Source organism: Amyelois transitella, chromosome 9 (assembly GCF_032362555.1).
Source record: "Amyelois transitella isolate CPQ chromosome 9, ilAmyTran1.1, whole genome shotgun sequence".
Lineage (NCBI taxonomy): Eukaryota > Metazoa > Arthropoda > Insecta > Lepidoptera > Pyralidae > Amyelois > Amyelois transitella.
The window spans coordinates 3,380,918-3,396,968 of record NC_083512.1 but is presented as its reverse complement, the minus strand read 5'-3'; the positions used below and the strand labels follow the sequence as shown (position 1 = coordinate 3,396,968).

The 16,051-nt window shown below is 35.6% G+C and overlaps 1 protein-coding gene across 2 annotated transcripts in view; it reads left to right on the top strand.

The window, feature by feature from the left end:
- LOC132902073 (uncharacterized) overlaps positions 1–16,051 on the top strand; it is a 44,838-nt gene extending 28,787 nt beyond the window's left edge. The window contains exon 2 of one of the 2 annotated variants that reach the window (XM_060945830.1): positions 14,507–16,051. In XM_060945830.1, coding sequence (XP_060801813.1) covers positions 14,507–14,768 — 262 coding nt within the window. In that variant the 3' untranslated portion in view covers positions 14,769–16,051. The remainder of the gene's footprint in view (positions 1–14,506) is intronic. The other variant, XM_060945831.1, reaches the window with a different exon arrangement.

Here is a 16,051-nt window from a genome sequence, read left to right as displayed (position 1 = left end):
AGAGTGTGGAGGGAAAGGTCGGGGTGGGAAGACCTAGACGAACATATCTAGATCAAATTAAGGACGTCCTGGTAAATGGTCAGGTCAAAAGTACCCGAAACCGCTGAGCTTGCATGATGAGAGTTATGAATGTAGATGAAGCAAAGGAAGTATGCAGGGATCGTGGCAAGTGGAAAGAGGTAGTCTCTGCCTACCCCTCCGGGAAAGAGGCGTGATTTTATGTATGTATGTATGTATGTAGTTATCGGTAATATCTATACTTTTGAACCTTTTGGGGTAGAAACTCTGGTACCAGGGGGGCCTATCTGCCCATCAGCTTTTCCGACAATTGTCGAAAAAGCTAATTGAGGTATCTCTTGACCGGAGGGCTGGAAATTATCTGGCTCAGAGAATCAGCATTGCCATTCGAATTGGCAATGCTGCCAGCCTTCTGGGCACATTCCCGCATGTTGATGTTATGCAAGGACTATACAATTTATAAATTAAATTTTAGTTTGTAGTCATCTTTTTTCTTTCTTTTTATAAGTAGTTTAAGTTTTAATTTGATTATTGCATTGAATTTGATAATTGTAATCTCTATTATTGTCCTAAGACGATTTTCTTCACTTAGAGCGCATACAGACGAACGGCATGGTGTCGACGGCAGGGTACCACCGCAGCCGTCGACGTGTCGGCGGCAGCAGTCAATACGTCGACGGCTGCCGCCGATAGGCGGCAACAGCTGCCGTTGACAGGCGACGTTTGCAGTATTAGAATGCCGCGTACTAGTAGTCGTGGTATAGGAGCCAGTTGCAAAATGGATTCCGAGGAAGAAACACTGTTATTGCTTTTACTCCGCCGCCGTCGCCGACAACAACGAAAAAGAAAGATACGTTCAGTGTGGGTTGAAGAAATATTAATGTATAGAGAACAAGAGGGAGACTTTTATACACTCTATCCACGTTTACGAGAGAACGAAAAAAAATTTTTCAATTACTTTCGTATGTCAATCGCTTCTTTTGATGAGTTAACAACTATCTTGAAAGCCTCAATATCTCGCCAAGACACCGTGATGCGGAAAAGTATACCAGCTGAGCAAAGACTCGCCATGACATTAAGGTAGCTCATTTTGTGGATGCGTGACGCTTGCGCACTCTCCGTCTATTTGCAGTCGACTGACAAAATGGCGGACGAAACACGCAAGAACCGCAAACATCGCCACCTGTCGGCGGCAGCCGTCGACGTATTGACTGCTGCCGCCGACGCGTCGTCGGCTGCCGTCGACAGATGGCGACGGCTGAAGTAGACTCTGACGTTTACAACTTGCAGTTCGTCTGTATGAACCCTTAGGGTTATTCTATTTTTTTTAAATAATAAATGCGAAAGTTAGTCTTTAGTGCCACTGCGTAGTGAAAACACGTGTTTATTCTAACCTATTTCAGACTTTTTCAAGTTTAATAATAAAAATGTTAAAAAAAAACGCGCTAATAGTACACTACCTCAGAGGTGGCAAGGAAACGGATGCATATAATGACGCTTGCAACTTTTTGCATCGTTATATCACAGAAACGGTAGCTTTGTTGAAAAAAAATATTGATACCTTTTTTATAGATAACTTTATGATCTACAATTTATGTCTGAGGTAATTTTCCGATTTGAAAAACTTACCGTTTTAAAGAAAATTGCGATACACCCATTTTTTACCTTTGACCGTGAGTAATTTTTTTTCCTTAAACCGGAATCATGGGGAATTTTGAAATAATGCTTTTGATTGTGTTTTAAATAATTATACTTATTTTCAGCTTGATGGGAATTAATGTAGCTATGTAGTATTTTTTTCATAGTAATTAGTAGCAGCCCGCTTGTGCAGCAAACGGTTCAAGCCAAAGCCGACTTTAGGCGCTACAGGTTACGGCGCTAAATCCACTGCGGGTAACGCAACGTGTGTTCGCGGTTCTACAGAACAACGTCTATGGATAAACTGAAAAATTAAGATTTTTTTTCTTCGAATTTTTCGGGATAAAAAGTATCCTATTTTACGCCCAGGATAATAAGGTATAATTATACCAAGTTTTATCAAAATCGAACCGTTAGTTTTCACGTGATGCCTGAACATACAGACAGACAGACAAAAATTTTTTTAATCACATTTTTGTGTTTGGTATCGATCCAGTAACACCCCCTGCTATTTATTTTTTCAATATTTTCAATGTACAGAATTGACCTTTCTACAGATTTATTATATGTATAGATATAGATAATTAATATTGCGTGCAGATTGTCTGAGAAGACAAAAGGTAATTCACCTAGCAGATAACTATATCCCTATGTCCTTCTCCGTATTCCACACTTAATTTATGTAAAATTCCATAAAGATCGATTTAGTGGTTTTGAAGTGAAAGACTGACAAAAAAAAACATACAAATAAATTTTCACGTTTTATGTGTCTACACCTCTTCTAAAAAGACGTGTACAGATGTACCTACGATTCAAATGAAATATACTTTTATGATTTTGACGGCCTCTGTGGCGCACCGGAGGTCCCGGGTTCCAATCCCGGCCAGGGCATGATGAGAAAAGAACTTTTTCTGATTGGCCTGAGTCTTGGATGTTTATCTATACCTATAAGTATGTATTTATTTTAAAATATAGTACTGTTGAGTTAGTATCTCGTAACACAAGTCTCGAACTTACTTCGAGACTAACTCAATCTGTGTAATTTGTCCCGTATATATTTATATTCTTTTATGTATACTTTCACTACCTATCTTATGTAACAACTTACATTTTGCTCTTCGATGCTTGCTCGTCGCATCCATTCAAAGACACGTAAAGTTTTGTGCGAACAAAAACAGAATGAAGTTCCCAAATTTAACCGTTCACCGGTCCCTTGTGTGACCCACTTTGCATTTACATTCTAAAGTTCCAAATGAAGTGTTGAAGCATGTATGTTAGAAGTTTTACGACCTTATTAAGCGGTTAAACAAGCATTTTGCTTAACATCGTTTGTCATTTAAATTTAATAAAATTATACATACATACAGTCACGACTTTATCCCTTGCGAGAAAGACAGAATCAATATAATTTCATTGCATTATTACTACAGTATTAAAAAAAAAGTGTGTCAGTTTCTCAGATACACTTTCATGGCTATGGTATTCTGATGAAATTAATAAAAGTTAATTATCCGAAGTACTTTATTATTATAGGTTACTTTTTTTCTGAAAATGAGTTTTCAATTAAGTCAGTTTATGTTTAACACGATGAACTTGTCCCAAAAAGAGTGTCAACCGACAAATAATTCTTTAGTTTTACTTGGAAATATTTCTAAACTTACAGATATAACTCAATAATGTAATAAAATTGATTCATACCACGTATGAACATCGACCATAAAAACCCTGTTAGGATAACTTAATACGGTCTCCTACATTATTTTAATATTAAGATAGACTTCGTAATAAAGTTTCTAAGCGACTGCACATAGAATATCAAGAAGAAGATCTTATGCTCTTCAATTTTATTATAACTTAAATTGATATTGAATAAGTCTTGACTTTTTCTTTCATGACTTCGAAGGGATGATATTATAATAAGATATTGTACATGTATTACACTGCTCCACAAATTTGGTTTTCATTTTTAAGGTTCCCTACCTTAAAGGTAACCTACTAAGCGTCCGCTGTCTTTCCGTCTGTCTGTGTGTCACCATGCTGAATCTCATAAACAATGATAGCTTGAAAGCCGTACAACAAATATACATATTTTGTCCATTGTACCAATTTGCGTTAGATGGTGTTCTTATAAAAACCCGTTAATTTACAAATATAATCTCGAAAAAAAGTGAAAAAAGATCTCTCATATTTGAAAGACAGAAACTCTAACAGTTGTTCAACTGGTTTTCAATCGTGTAGCTCAATTTCCAACAGCTAAGGTAATAAATCGGTTTCAATAGAAACTCATTAATCTACGTCAGTCGTATGACGATATCGGATTCGTATGGACCTAGATTTGTTCACAGGAATTCCTTGCATTGTTATTCATTTTTGTATGGTTGAGTTAACTTGTTGAAATCTTTCTCAGACGTAGAGTATTTCCGATCCCTTGCAGTTGAATTAAATCTTAGGACCCGGTAAGTATGTATTGTAAGTATATACATACTAGAGGTCGCCCGCGACTTCGTCCGCATGGAAACCCTATCAATCCCGCGGGAACTCTGGGATAAAAAGTAGCCTATGTGTTATTCTGGGTCTTCAGCTACCTACATACCAAATTTCATGGTAATCGGTTCAGTAGTTTTTGCGTGAAAGAGTAACAAACATCCATACATCCATACAAACTTTCGCCTTTATAATAGTAGTAGGATTGTAATCCTGGTGCTAACAAAAATGTTATCACCATCACAAATGCCATGATTACCCTGTTGTTTTAGTTAAGCATAGATAGATGTTCGTAAGAAATTTCATTTATTATAAATATATTAAATTTGATATAACTCATAAAATGAGTACATTTCAAAAACATACCCTCAATTTATTTCTGTTCAACATTAAATAAAATAAAACCGATATAAACACCACGAAATAAATGATACAAGGAAAATTTATAATTTACATTTCTTTACATTATCCTGATCTCATAAACCTTGTAAATGCAGCGCTCTGACTTGAGGGAATCAAATTTATTAACTTGTTGATTCAAAGGGGGATTGTTTATGTAAACGACTGGTAAATTAATATTATTCTGTCATTGTTTATTTGTTTAGAATTTTCTAATTACATTTGTCTTTCGAACAGATCTGCCGGCGTTAACGTGAAAATGCCTTTTCCATGTGAATATCAAGAAATTCTCTCTCATTGCACTGCGCTGGACCACACAAGGCCTTTCAAATCTCTCGGGCCAGCAATTAGGGATATACATCGGTCAATCAGTTTTCTTTTTTATTTATTGACATATCAAACTCGACGTAATTAGGTTATAATACAGTTACGTCCTTATATTATTACCTGTTAATAGTATAATAATATGTTTTATCTCCATAAAACTCCAGAGAAGTGCCAGTGCCAACAGATGAATAAAAACCATCTGACGAGCTCTTGTGTGTTCATGAGAAGTGAGAGATGAACAAAGTATTCTTTTATAGTTAATTTCTAACACTTATTGCTTTTGTGCTATGAAAACTTTTAAAGGTATTAAATTAGTTTACAAGGATGGACAAAGGAAATCTGATAAGAACTAATATAATTCTTGTTTTCAATTTTGGTATGTTTAATTTATTGCGCTGCTCAAAGGATTCGTTATAAATCAATCGATATAGCGTAAGCGAGCATTAAAAGTATTTATCATAAACTTTTACAAAACTAGTAGTAATAAAAAAGCATTTTTTAATCACTAGTTACAATGAAACTTTCAAATGTACCTACATAATTTCATCATCTAGATTACATGGATATGAATCTCGATTCCTCAATAAGCCAAGCTGAACGTGGTCTTTCAGTCTTTCCGAGGCTAAATAAACGTGTAATGTAGACGAAATATATGTGAGCATCTAAAACAGTGTTGATTTACAGTGATCAAAATCGAAAATCTTCTATAGATGTGACCTAAAAAGCGAAATCCTCATTGGAATCATTGCAGCCGGGCAGAACTGCTACTCGTAAAAACAAACATTCCACCAAGAGTATTATTACAAAACATCGAAAGTATTAAGCTATTTTTAAGTTTTAACTGTCGATATGGACAAGGAGAAAGTAATAATGAACTTATTTGATTTAACAAAATAATAACTGAAATCTTTATTTTAGTTCAACGAAATAAATCCTTGCGTCCATCACAGTAACTCTATTTGTCTGTAATGCATTTACGCCTAAACCACTTAACCATTTTGTTGAAATTTGATACAGAAATAGAGTTGATGATGATGATAAATGGCATCACAGTAGAACAGCTTCTTGTAAAAACAAAAATTCCACATTTACACCAAGAGAACTACTGCAAATCACCGAAAGTTTAAAATAATTGGGAAAATTAATATCCAATATATATTTTAAACTTTGATAATGCCCGTAGCTTCACTGGCGTAAAATAAAGAAGAATTATAATTTCTAATTGACCTGATTAAATTACTTTTTTAAAGCTTCCCCTCTGTCTCAATCTATGCTATAACCTCTCGAGTAAAAATAAACTACAATTCTAGTCACGTGTGCACCCAGCGTCATACCACATGTAATTTTCAGCATTAATTAATTGCTACTGTATTTTAAAATGTATTAAAGGTATGTATAATAATCATTTTAAGTACATTAATTACCAAAAAGTACTAAAGAACAATGGACTATGGTAGGTTTTGAATAAAACTGTAATAAAAAAATTTATAAGAGCTGTCAATTATATAAAAAAGGCAAAAAACCTATCTATATAAGAACCATAAAATAGAACAATTACCTTTACTACTTTATAACAATACTGCTTGTCGATTTCTTCTTAAAACCTTTTAAATGTTAACCCGTCAATTTTATTTTAACCCTTCATTTTTCACATCCGGTACAGGTCGAAACACAATTTCTTTTAACGTCCATTCCTTTGGTGACAGGTAAATTTCACAAAAACTTCAGTCCAATCGACCTTTTTCAGAAAATAAAACGATTATTCATTCATTCTGATGACCCGGGCCTTCGGGCTTTTCAAGATTGTTGACTCTGTCTGTTCACAATAAGGGATTAAAACTTGTATACATTTAAGGATTTTGTAGAAATTTTACCACAGACAAACGTATTGATCTCTTTTATCCCAACTTGTTAATATTTGAAAACATTTTGTAGTACATACGTAAATATAATTACGTCTATAAAACACTATTAATGTTCGACCATCGACGCTCTAAAATATTCGTGTTGTATTATTAGTATTCGAAAAACGAGATTCAACTTCGTTACTCAAACAAAAGAAAAAAGTTTCATCAAGATGAACCAGCCAGTTATTAAAACACTCGCAGATAAACAAATCAAAATAATAAACCGTATATTTTCCGACGTCGCAGTTATAATTGAAACAGTTATTTTGCCAACAGACCTACTTTGGGCCTTGGCCAGACTATTCAATTTAGTAGGATTGGCTACACTTGAAACTGTTGAGTTGAACTTAAGAACAACTTGTAGACATCTTAAGTGTCGGCTATTGTTAGTGAACAAAATACATACATACATACATATAGTCACGTCTATATCCCTTGCGGGGTAGACGGAGCCAGCAGTCTTAAAAAAACTGATAGACCGTCTTCAGCTTTTTGGCCTGATGATAGAATTGAGATAGTTAAGACACATAATGAAAGGTTGCTTGCCTATCGCCTAAAAGGAGAATCCCAAGTTTATAAGCCTATACCCTAGTGAACAGAAGAAACTAAATTTTTATAAAATTCAAAGTGTCAAACAATCTCATTTAGATTTTGCTCACCTCAATTTTTATTACATGCGCAAATTGATCTGCCCTTGGTCATAACTGATAATCAGCGTATTGTTCGGCAAAGGAAATCTCGCGCAACATTAGTTAAGAGTATAAATCTAAACCATTATGGTAAAATAATTACCCTGTTTAAAAACAAAGTGATGAGGTCATAGACGGGGTCCTGCCGGGTCGCGGCTCGTTGGTCCCGTAAACTTTTATTGCGGTGGGTAATCACCCACTTTTAACCCCTAAACGGTACATTAGTGAAGCTTCTACCTGCGACTAAAAGTCGCTTGCGGAATTAAGAATTTTCTAGCACGAATTTTATTGTTCTTTTCTAGAGAAAAGCCTTTTATAATCATTTAAAGTATATGCAGGCAATTTTATTTTGTACAGAATGTGTTTTATGCTTGATCATCTTCAAAGAGGCAGAAAATGACATAAAAAGATGTATACTTTATTTGTCACAATTAAAATCATATTTATTAACACAAATTGTTAAAATATGGACTAGTAATTGATGAGTTCAACAGATATTTTTACATTCCCACAGGAGGACAAATGTGTGGCACGAAAAATTTAATAAAAAAATCTTGTATTGAAAAATATTTGGAATTGGTCCGACGTACGCAAATCCATGGCCACATCGGACTATGGCTGTAAGTCTAATAAGGGTTTAATGCCAAAACCGTTTGGAGAGACGCCAGTGCAGTCAGGTGTGAGTTCGGCCTCCCTAATACACGGCCCGGAATCATGTGATGCGTTAAATGATACAAAGTTGTTTACGTTAAACGTATACTAGCGACCGCGGCTTCACTACATAGTATAAAACAAAGTCGCTATTTTAGTCTGTTTGTCTGTATGCTTAAATCTTTAAAATTACGCAACGGATTTTCATGCGGTTTTTTGTAACAGGTAGAGTGATTCAAGAGGAAGGTTTTTATGTATAATTTTCCGAATTTTGCATCCGTGCGAAGCCGGGGCGGGTCGCTAGTCGCTAATAAATTATACTTTTGAAAAATTTTATCCGATCCGTTCAAAAGATTTTGCGTCAAAGTTGTGTTGTAGTGAGTGTATTATTGTTACTCTTTCCTTATTTGTACTCTTTTACGCTAAAAAACGTCTTAAGGTCTCTAATAGATTTGAAAGTTTTTTTCAAAAGTACTGCTTATACATCAGAATATTCACAAACTTTCGCATTTTTCATATAAGTATGATTATAAAATCATCTCTTATGCGAATTCGTTATACGAAGGTAATTTCTATTTATTTATTTCCTTTTCTTTTCCTCAATTATGCAGAACTTAATTAAACTAAAAATGCAAGAACAAAATGACTAGAATTACATAAAAAAAAAGTACAAAAGGTAGCAAACAGATGATGATGTCGAAAATATCGTGTCATTAATATTTTGAGCGCAGCCCGAAGGTAATTTCATGACAATTCGACTTACTGTCAGCGAATTTACACGAAAATTACGTAATATTCATCCTGATTCCAATAAGCCTCGAATCAGGCATCATTGTCATTTTGATTCCACGAGACATATTTAATAAGAATTGTCTCCAGCAAAAATGTAAATGTGTTTTATCGAATAAAACGGTCCAAAGTGGCGGTGAAAGAATTCTTAATTGTCGCGTTTCGGTGGGACTTTTAACAACGTTATCCTCAACCAATTTAGCGCCCTCAGGCGTGTCTCCAAACAATAATTATTTTTGCATATTCCGTTCGCTTTGGCGTCGTTCGTTTTGATTGTGACGAAGAATAATATATAGGAATAGGATACAGTTTAAACGTCTTACATTTTTAACGCTTATATCGTCTGTTGTTTCACTACGATATGTTTATTGCCGTGTGGTTCCCGGCACCAATAGAAAAAAGAAAAGGACCACTTCATCTCTTTCCCATGGATGTCGTAAAAGGCGACTAATATATATTTTATAAACTTGGGATTCTTCTTTTAGGCGATGGGCTAGCAAGGTGTCACTATTTGAATCTCAATTCTATCTAAAAGCTGAAATAGCTGAACGTGGCCTATCAGTCTTTTCAAGACTGTTGGCTCTGTCTACCCCGCAAGGGATATAGACGTGATTTTATGTATGTATATTTTCATGCAGAAGTGAAAGATTTGCAAATGCAAATTTATATCCAGCATATTCATATCTCTGTCTAGCTAGGCGTAAAAATATGCGTAATTTAACAAATTAATTAATTGCATGCGTTTTTAAAGAAGATACTTATTGCTTAACTTTAAAACTGGCTTTATTTCATACGGATACACCGCACAGGACCTAAATATTGTTAATTTAATATTCTTCGCATACGAAATTAAGTTTACGGACATAAACTGGTTAAGAATAGTATTTTACCTGAAAACTAGGCTTTTAAGTTGTAGGATAAGCTTGGCATATTAACGCTGACAACTTTGAAATTTCCATACAAAATTCATATAACTTATTTCTGAAACTTTGTTGATTTCACAATCTTGTTAAAACAGGCATGAGTGATTCTATTATGAGAGAAAAGAGTATAAAGTACTTATTCTTTGGTAAAGTAAGCCTTTCTTAATAAAACTTATGTTAATAAGAAATCCATTAAGTACCCACTGAATTTTGATAAAGGTTCTGTTTGAGCTTCGAAGGACTTATTTATTTATTTAAACTTCATTGCCCAAAATACAAATGTATAGCACAATTAGCGGACTTAATGCTAGAAGCATTATCTACCAGTCAACCATTGCGTCTGACAGAGAACTTTATGTGGGGTCAAACTAAATAAATACCTACACAAAATATAAAATAAAACAATTATAATATACATACATAAAAACTATAACAAATAAACAATATACATGAATAAATACGTGCATCGATTACCGAAATGAGTGAAAATGCGTATAGGTATTGTAGCGGGAGCGATGATTCGGCTCGACCGCCACCAAAGGGAAGATCTTCCGCCAGGCTAGGTATTATGCCTGAGGAACCGCGGCTCCGACGATATTGTGTCGGAGGTTGTATATATGCTCCAATCTGTGAAATCTTTGCTTGCGCGATTTAGGTTATTCGTTCGCTGTTTTTGGGATTTTAATATAGAAGAAAAATTACTATATATAAAACAAAAGTATTCAACATTCATAGCGCGGTAAGCCTAGTCTGCCCATGTCACTATGCAACGTTAGATATATACTAGACATTCAATAAAAACGTTTTTTTAACAATCCCATGGATACCAGCCTTCGAGAAAAAGCTAGCAACATGATAAAGGAAATGTAAAATAAAAATGCGGAACTGGTCTGAATGGAAAATCTCGCCTGAATGATGCCTCAGATTGCATGTTTGCACGTATTGGAAATATTTTCCATTACACAGCCGGAACCATCTCGTAAAATTGAATTACGAACACTGTTTGAAATCAAAACAGATTTTGTTTGAAAATTAACATACTGACCCTTGGCTCGGACTTGAGATTCGACTGGCATGCTTCTTTATTGAGCTTATTACGTGCCTTTTTTCATACATATATAATGACGTCTTTATCCCTTACGGGGCAGGCAAAGGCAACAGTTTTGCAAATACTGAAAGGCCACGTTCAGCTATACGGCTTGGTGCTGGAATTGAGATATTTTTATCATTTTTGCTTAAGAAATCATTTTTTGGGCTTAAGCGTCCTCACCTTTTTTGAAGAAGAGCCTATAGGCAACCTGTGACCACGACCTTGAAGTCGTTATCCTGAAGTCTAAATGATTTTCTTAGATGAATATGATTATATCCTTAGTCATCTCTTGCGATATTTACGGAAATGAGATTGCGTAGTCCTAATTTAAAACGCCCAGAACCACACGACACATGCTAGTATCATCATATAACATTTCATCAAAGTGCGATGGAATATGCATTTTACTCGTAATTATGTTATGCGCAAAGAAAAATACTCTCTCGAAAGGTCTATGCCTATCTGTCCGAGAAAGAGGCCTGGCCATATTTATGTAACACATAATACATACATACATTTATTTTTCATACACCGTGTGAACATAACCTTAGTCGTAAGTCGTTAGTGTATAGTATCAGCTTACGCTAGAGTAATGAGACGTTAACAATAATAAGACTAAGACTAATGACATGGCTTGGCCTGTGCCCCGACGAAGTGACCTATAACCGCGAAATTAATAATTGTACCTACTAACACTGGATGCATATACAATACTCATGCTCATAGGAATTGAATGTATTATTCCGATTTACACGATCGATCGAAGAAAACACACTTCACTTCAAATCAGCTTATTTTGTGTAATTAACCGATGATGTACAAAGTCAGCGAATAAAGGCTATTATTATTATGTATGCATACACACATACACATAGTCATGTCTATATCCCTTACGGGGTAGACAGAGCCAATAGTCCCTAAAAGACTGAATGGCCACGTTCAGCTTCTCGGCTTAATGATGGAATTGAGATCCAAATAGTGACATGTTGCTAGCCCAACTCCTAAAAAAAAGGATCGCAATTATTATGTATGCAAACGGAAATTAAGACGACTATACCGTTTTTTCCTGACGTTTCGACCGGATTGACTAAATTTGGTGAATGATGACATTGTAACAATCGGCTGGGGAAACCCACTGCTAACCCAGTTTACATAACCAATCACATTTCAAGATGGATTCTCAGACTTGCCAGTTCAACGTTGCAAGGTATAAATTGTACCGCGTTCTCAATTTCCGCCCGTGACAAACCTGGACATTTTGTCGTCGAAATCGAAACGTGGTTTGTGGCTACACCTTCAGATCCCTTGGTAACTGGACAGCCACAAGCAACACCTTACAGACCCTTCTGAGATTGTCTTGTGTCGATCATAGAAATCTTAATAACCGATTTCTTTGGCGGCTCGAATTAGCGCTATAACTAGCAAAGGTAGCTGAAGAATCCTTTCTGAGAAGACATAACCATAACCACATACCATATTGAATATGCGGCCATCGATCTTGCCATCTTGGTCAACCTGCGATATTTTACAAAAAAAGAGTAGGTAATGTGTGTGTTAAAACCTGATTAAACAATAATATACTAGCTTTTGCCTCCGACTTTGCCCACAGTAAAAAGAAATCTGTCAAAAAAGCCGATCCCCTGTATTGCTCCCTTACAGGGGGTGGGGTAATAATTTTTGGGATACAAATTTTTAAGTTGAACCAAGCCAAACACATTAGCGACAAACCGCATTTAAATCAGAGCAATAGTTTTTACGTGATGCCAGTCAGACAGGTAGACGGGAATTCCAAAAATATAATTTTTGGCTTCTGTTGGTCATATATATGTAAATCCCCCATATCTATTTTTTGTCCTTCAAGTACAGATATTGACTATTTAAAATTTTGGTATATGTATCGATATGGATATATGTAAGTTAGAAAACTGAGACTTCACTCAATTTCCGGATTACAACTGTCCTTAGTACGTCAAAGGACTCCCGCCTCACCTTATTTATTTAGGACAAAATATCTCGTTAGCAGTTTTGCATTACTTTGAATACCAGGAACATTAGTCTTTGTCTGTTTCTGTTGGCGTAAGTTCAGACAGGTAATTAAATATTTATTATTAATTTGTAGTGTAAAAGGAGTTTAATAATGCCACGACTTAAGGAGCGGATTATAAGTAGATAGAAAAATAAAGAGAAATTAACAATAATTTAGGTAAGTGGATGTGAGACCGAGATCTGTAAGTTAGATTCCCCTCCAATGGAGTTGCTTCGTGTTAAAACCTAACTCCACCCAATCCATGATTATGGTCATAAAGCCTCGGGATCCTCTCCAGAAAGGTGTAGATGTAACCGGGACTAACGCCCAGAGAAAGAATAAGAGAGAGTTACATTGTGCCGTATGATTCCCGATTTTTTCATATTTTACAATTTAGGATCGCTCCATCTCTTTCCCATAGATGTCGTAAAAGGCGACTTAGCGAATAGGCACATTAATCTAGTGCAGCTTTTACCATGATCCAACATGTGCACAACATCCAACAGTGCAGTTTGTTACCGCTTCTTCTGCACTGACGCCTTGGAAGCGGCAGTAAACTTAGTTTTTAAGTAATTTATTTGACGTCAACCAAGTTGTTAAACCATACGACAATTATTAAGCGATATAATAGTATCCTATAATAATGAATAAAAAATTTTGAATTTTGAATTTTTGAATTCATGGGTTGGTTGGTTCCCCTGCAATGGTTGCGATAGTCAGGCGAGAGTCGCTTCATGTAAAAATGGCATCATTAGATGTGCACGATATTATTGTCGAAAGAATCGATTACAGTGATGTGCATTTATTTTAAGATCTTTCTATAACTTATGTTCCAAATTGAAGACGGTAAATCGTTTAGAAAAAGTCATTATTCCCATTATACTTGAACTGATACCACATTTATGTACTCGTACTATATTTTAAATAGGCAGAAAAAGGTAATAAAAGGAAGAACTTATCTTAAAAGTATTTAGAAATAGGTATAAAATGTAATTATTTTTTACAAAAAGTTATTGCTAGGTACATTCTATATAACACTTAGGTGATTTTAATAACAAATGCGTAATATTATTCAATGTATAATGTACTACAAAAAATTAGAAAAGTACTTCCCTTTGTTGATTTCATATTATAATCTCATATCAGCAGATTGGGAGATCAAAAGATATTCTCAAGTGAAAGTTTAATGAACTGGAGAAAATACTTGACCTTTTTCTGTCGGAAGATTTTAAAAGGAAAAGCTACGTCATCGATATAACTTAGCAACATGTATTAATTATTCCGCCAGCTTCATTAACAATTTAACCAAAATAACGTTAACGTTATAAAGTACCAACCTCGATTAACGATCATTAACCCTTTTTTGTACATACTCATCGACTTAGAACGACCCTTGAATGTTACTAACCCGTAACGGACCCACACAATAATAGCCCTAGAGATTATAAACCTGGTTTGATAAGCCCCGTAACCTAGCAGTAGATAACAGGAGTGTGGTCCCAGCAAAGTCCTCCCCTCAAACCAATGTTGATTGTGGTTAAGCTCTTCTTTTTCGTTGTTGACAGTTCGCCAGGAGAACGAGCGCATGATGCACGACGTCCAGCAGGCGGGGGTCTTAAATCGCACCCAGTCCTCGGGGGCATTGCGCTGACGCCGCGTTACTCGCCGCGTCCTCGCCTGGACAACGTCCGCCCGGCAGCCGCGCCTCCCGAGGAACCGGTCGATACCGGGCCTTCACCGGATCCGGCGCCAGATGACCCACACGCCGCCCCACAACCGCTCGCTCTCAGACAACCCGTGACAGAAGTCACCCCCACCACCACGTGAGCTTCATTCGCGGACGTAACGAAGTGAACGCACAAACTGACAGCGCCGGCTGTGACAATGTGGACAGAGAGAATTTTCATAGACTAAGTTACTCGCACGTTGGCGGGTTGGTGACGCCGCAAGCTGTAGGTAGCTAATGTGAATTTGTGAATAGTCAAGAATGAAATGTTACTTGTTGAAATGTATCGGGTAGGGTGTAAAAGACAACACGTCAGTAATCAGGTAGATGAGATGCTGCTGACTTAACATATGACTAAATGTAGGCTGAAGGAAGAAATTTAATTTAACACGCTAGACCTTTTTGGGTATAAAGTTGCGACTGAGTAAAACCTTTAGGTAGTAATCATAATAGTAGCCGAATTAATATTACACTGAATATGGTAAAATCAATCGTAGATTACGCAACCCCTAAGTTAGACAACCTTGGGATCAATCTTGTGGAACGGATAATAAATTACATTTCTTTCTTGAGCTAATATTAGATTATAATAAATGTTGATGTTTGAAGTGAATGTGCCATACCATGCACTATGAAGTATTCTGATGTTGAGACTAACGCCCATATAAAATAAAATGTTGTAGGTTATTAAATTAGTAATTGAATCAGGTGTAAACTATAAAAATGTTATTATAATGAAAAATTTAAATATTGCCTATAATTTTACCGATAAGTGCACACACAATTTGTATAATTTAAATTCATCACAGTACAATACTCTCACTTAAATAATTACTGTTTATTCTATCAGATTACTCAGAGTTTATTTTATTAAAACTTATAAAGGCTTGTGGCTTAAGCACAATATTTTTTAGTTTGAACTATACTTCAAGTATTCACAACCTAGTCGAAAGAGCTTTCAAAACTGTGCTTAATCTGTTAAGAATAAGAGCTTTTTGTAAGTAGTTGTTGTAGATATATATGTGGAACGACAAGTGTTATGTCGTTATTAGGGGAGCAACGCAATCAGGCAATGGTTTGAGGTTAATCGATTATGTTAACCGTTGATAGTGCGGTAACGTAGAGCAATAGAGGTGATACGGTACGTCGCTGGGTTTAACGAGAGTGCGCATTTTTAATATGTAGGTAGGCACTACCTGATATTAATATTGTTAACATGGTTTCTCTCTTTATTTTAATGCATTTTTATTTAAACGCTTTTATTTAAGACCAATGTGCTTTTGTGGACCGCAGAGATACATCATCACAAAAAATTATAAATAAATGAAGAGAAAGACAAGAAAAAATTACAACCATTTTATAATAGAATTTAAAGCCTTATGGT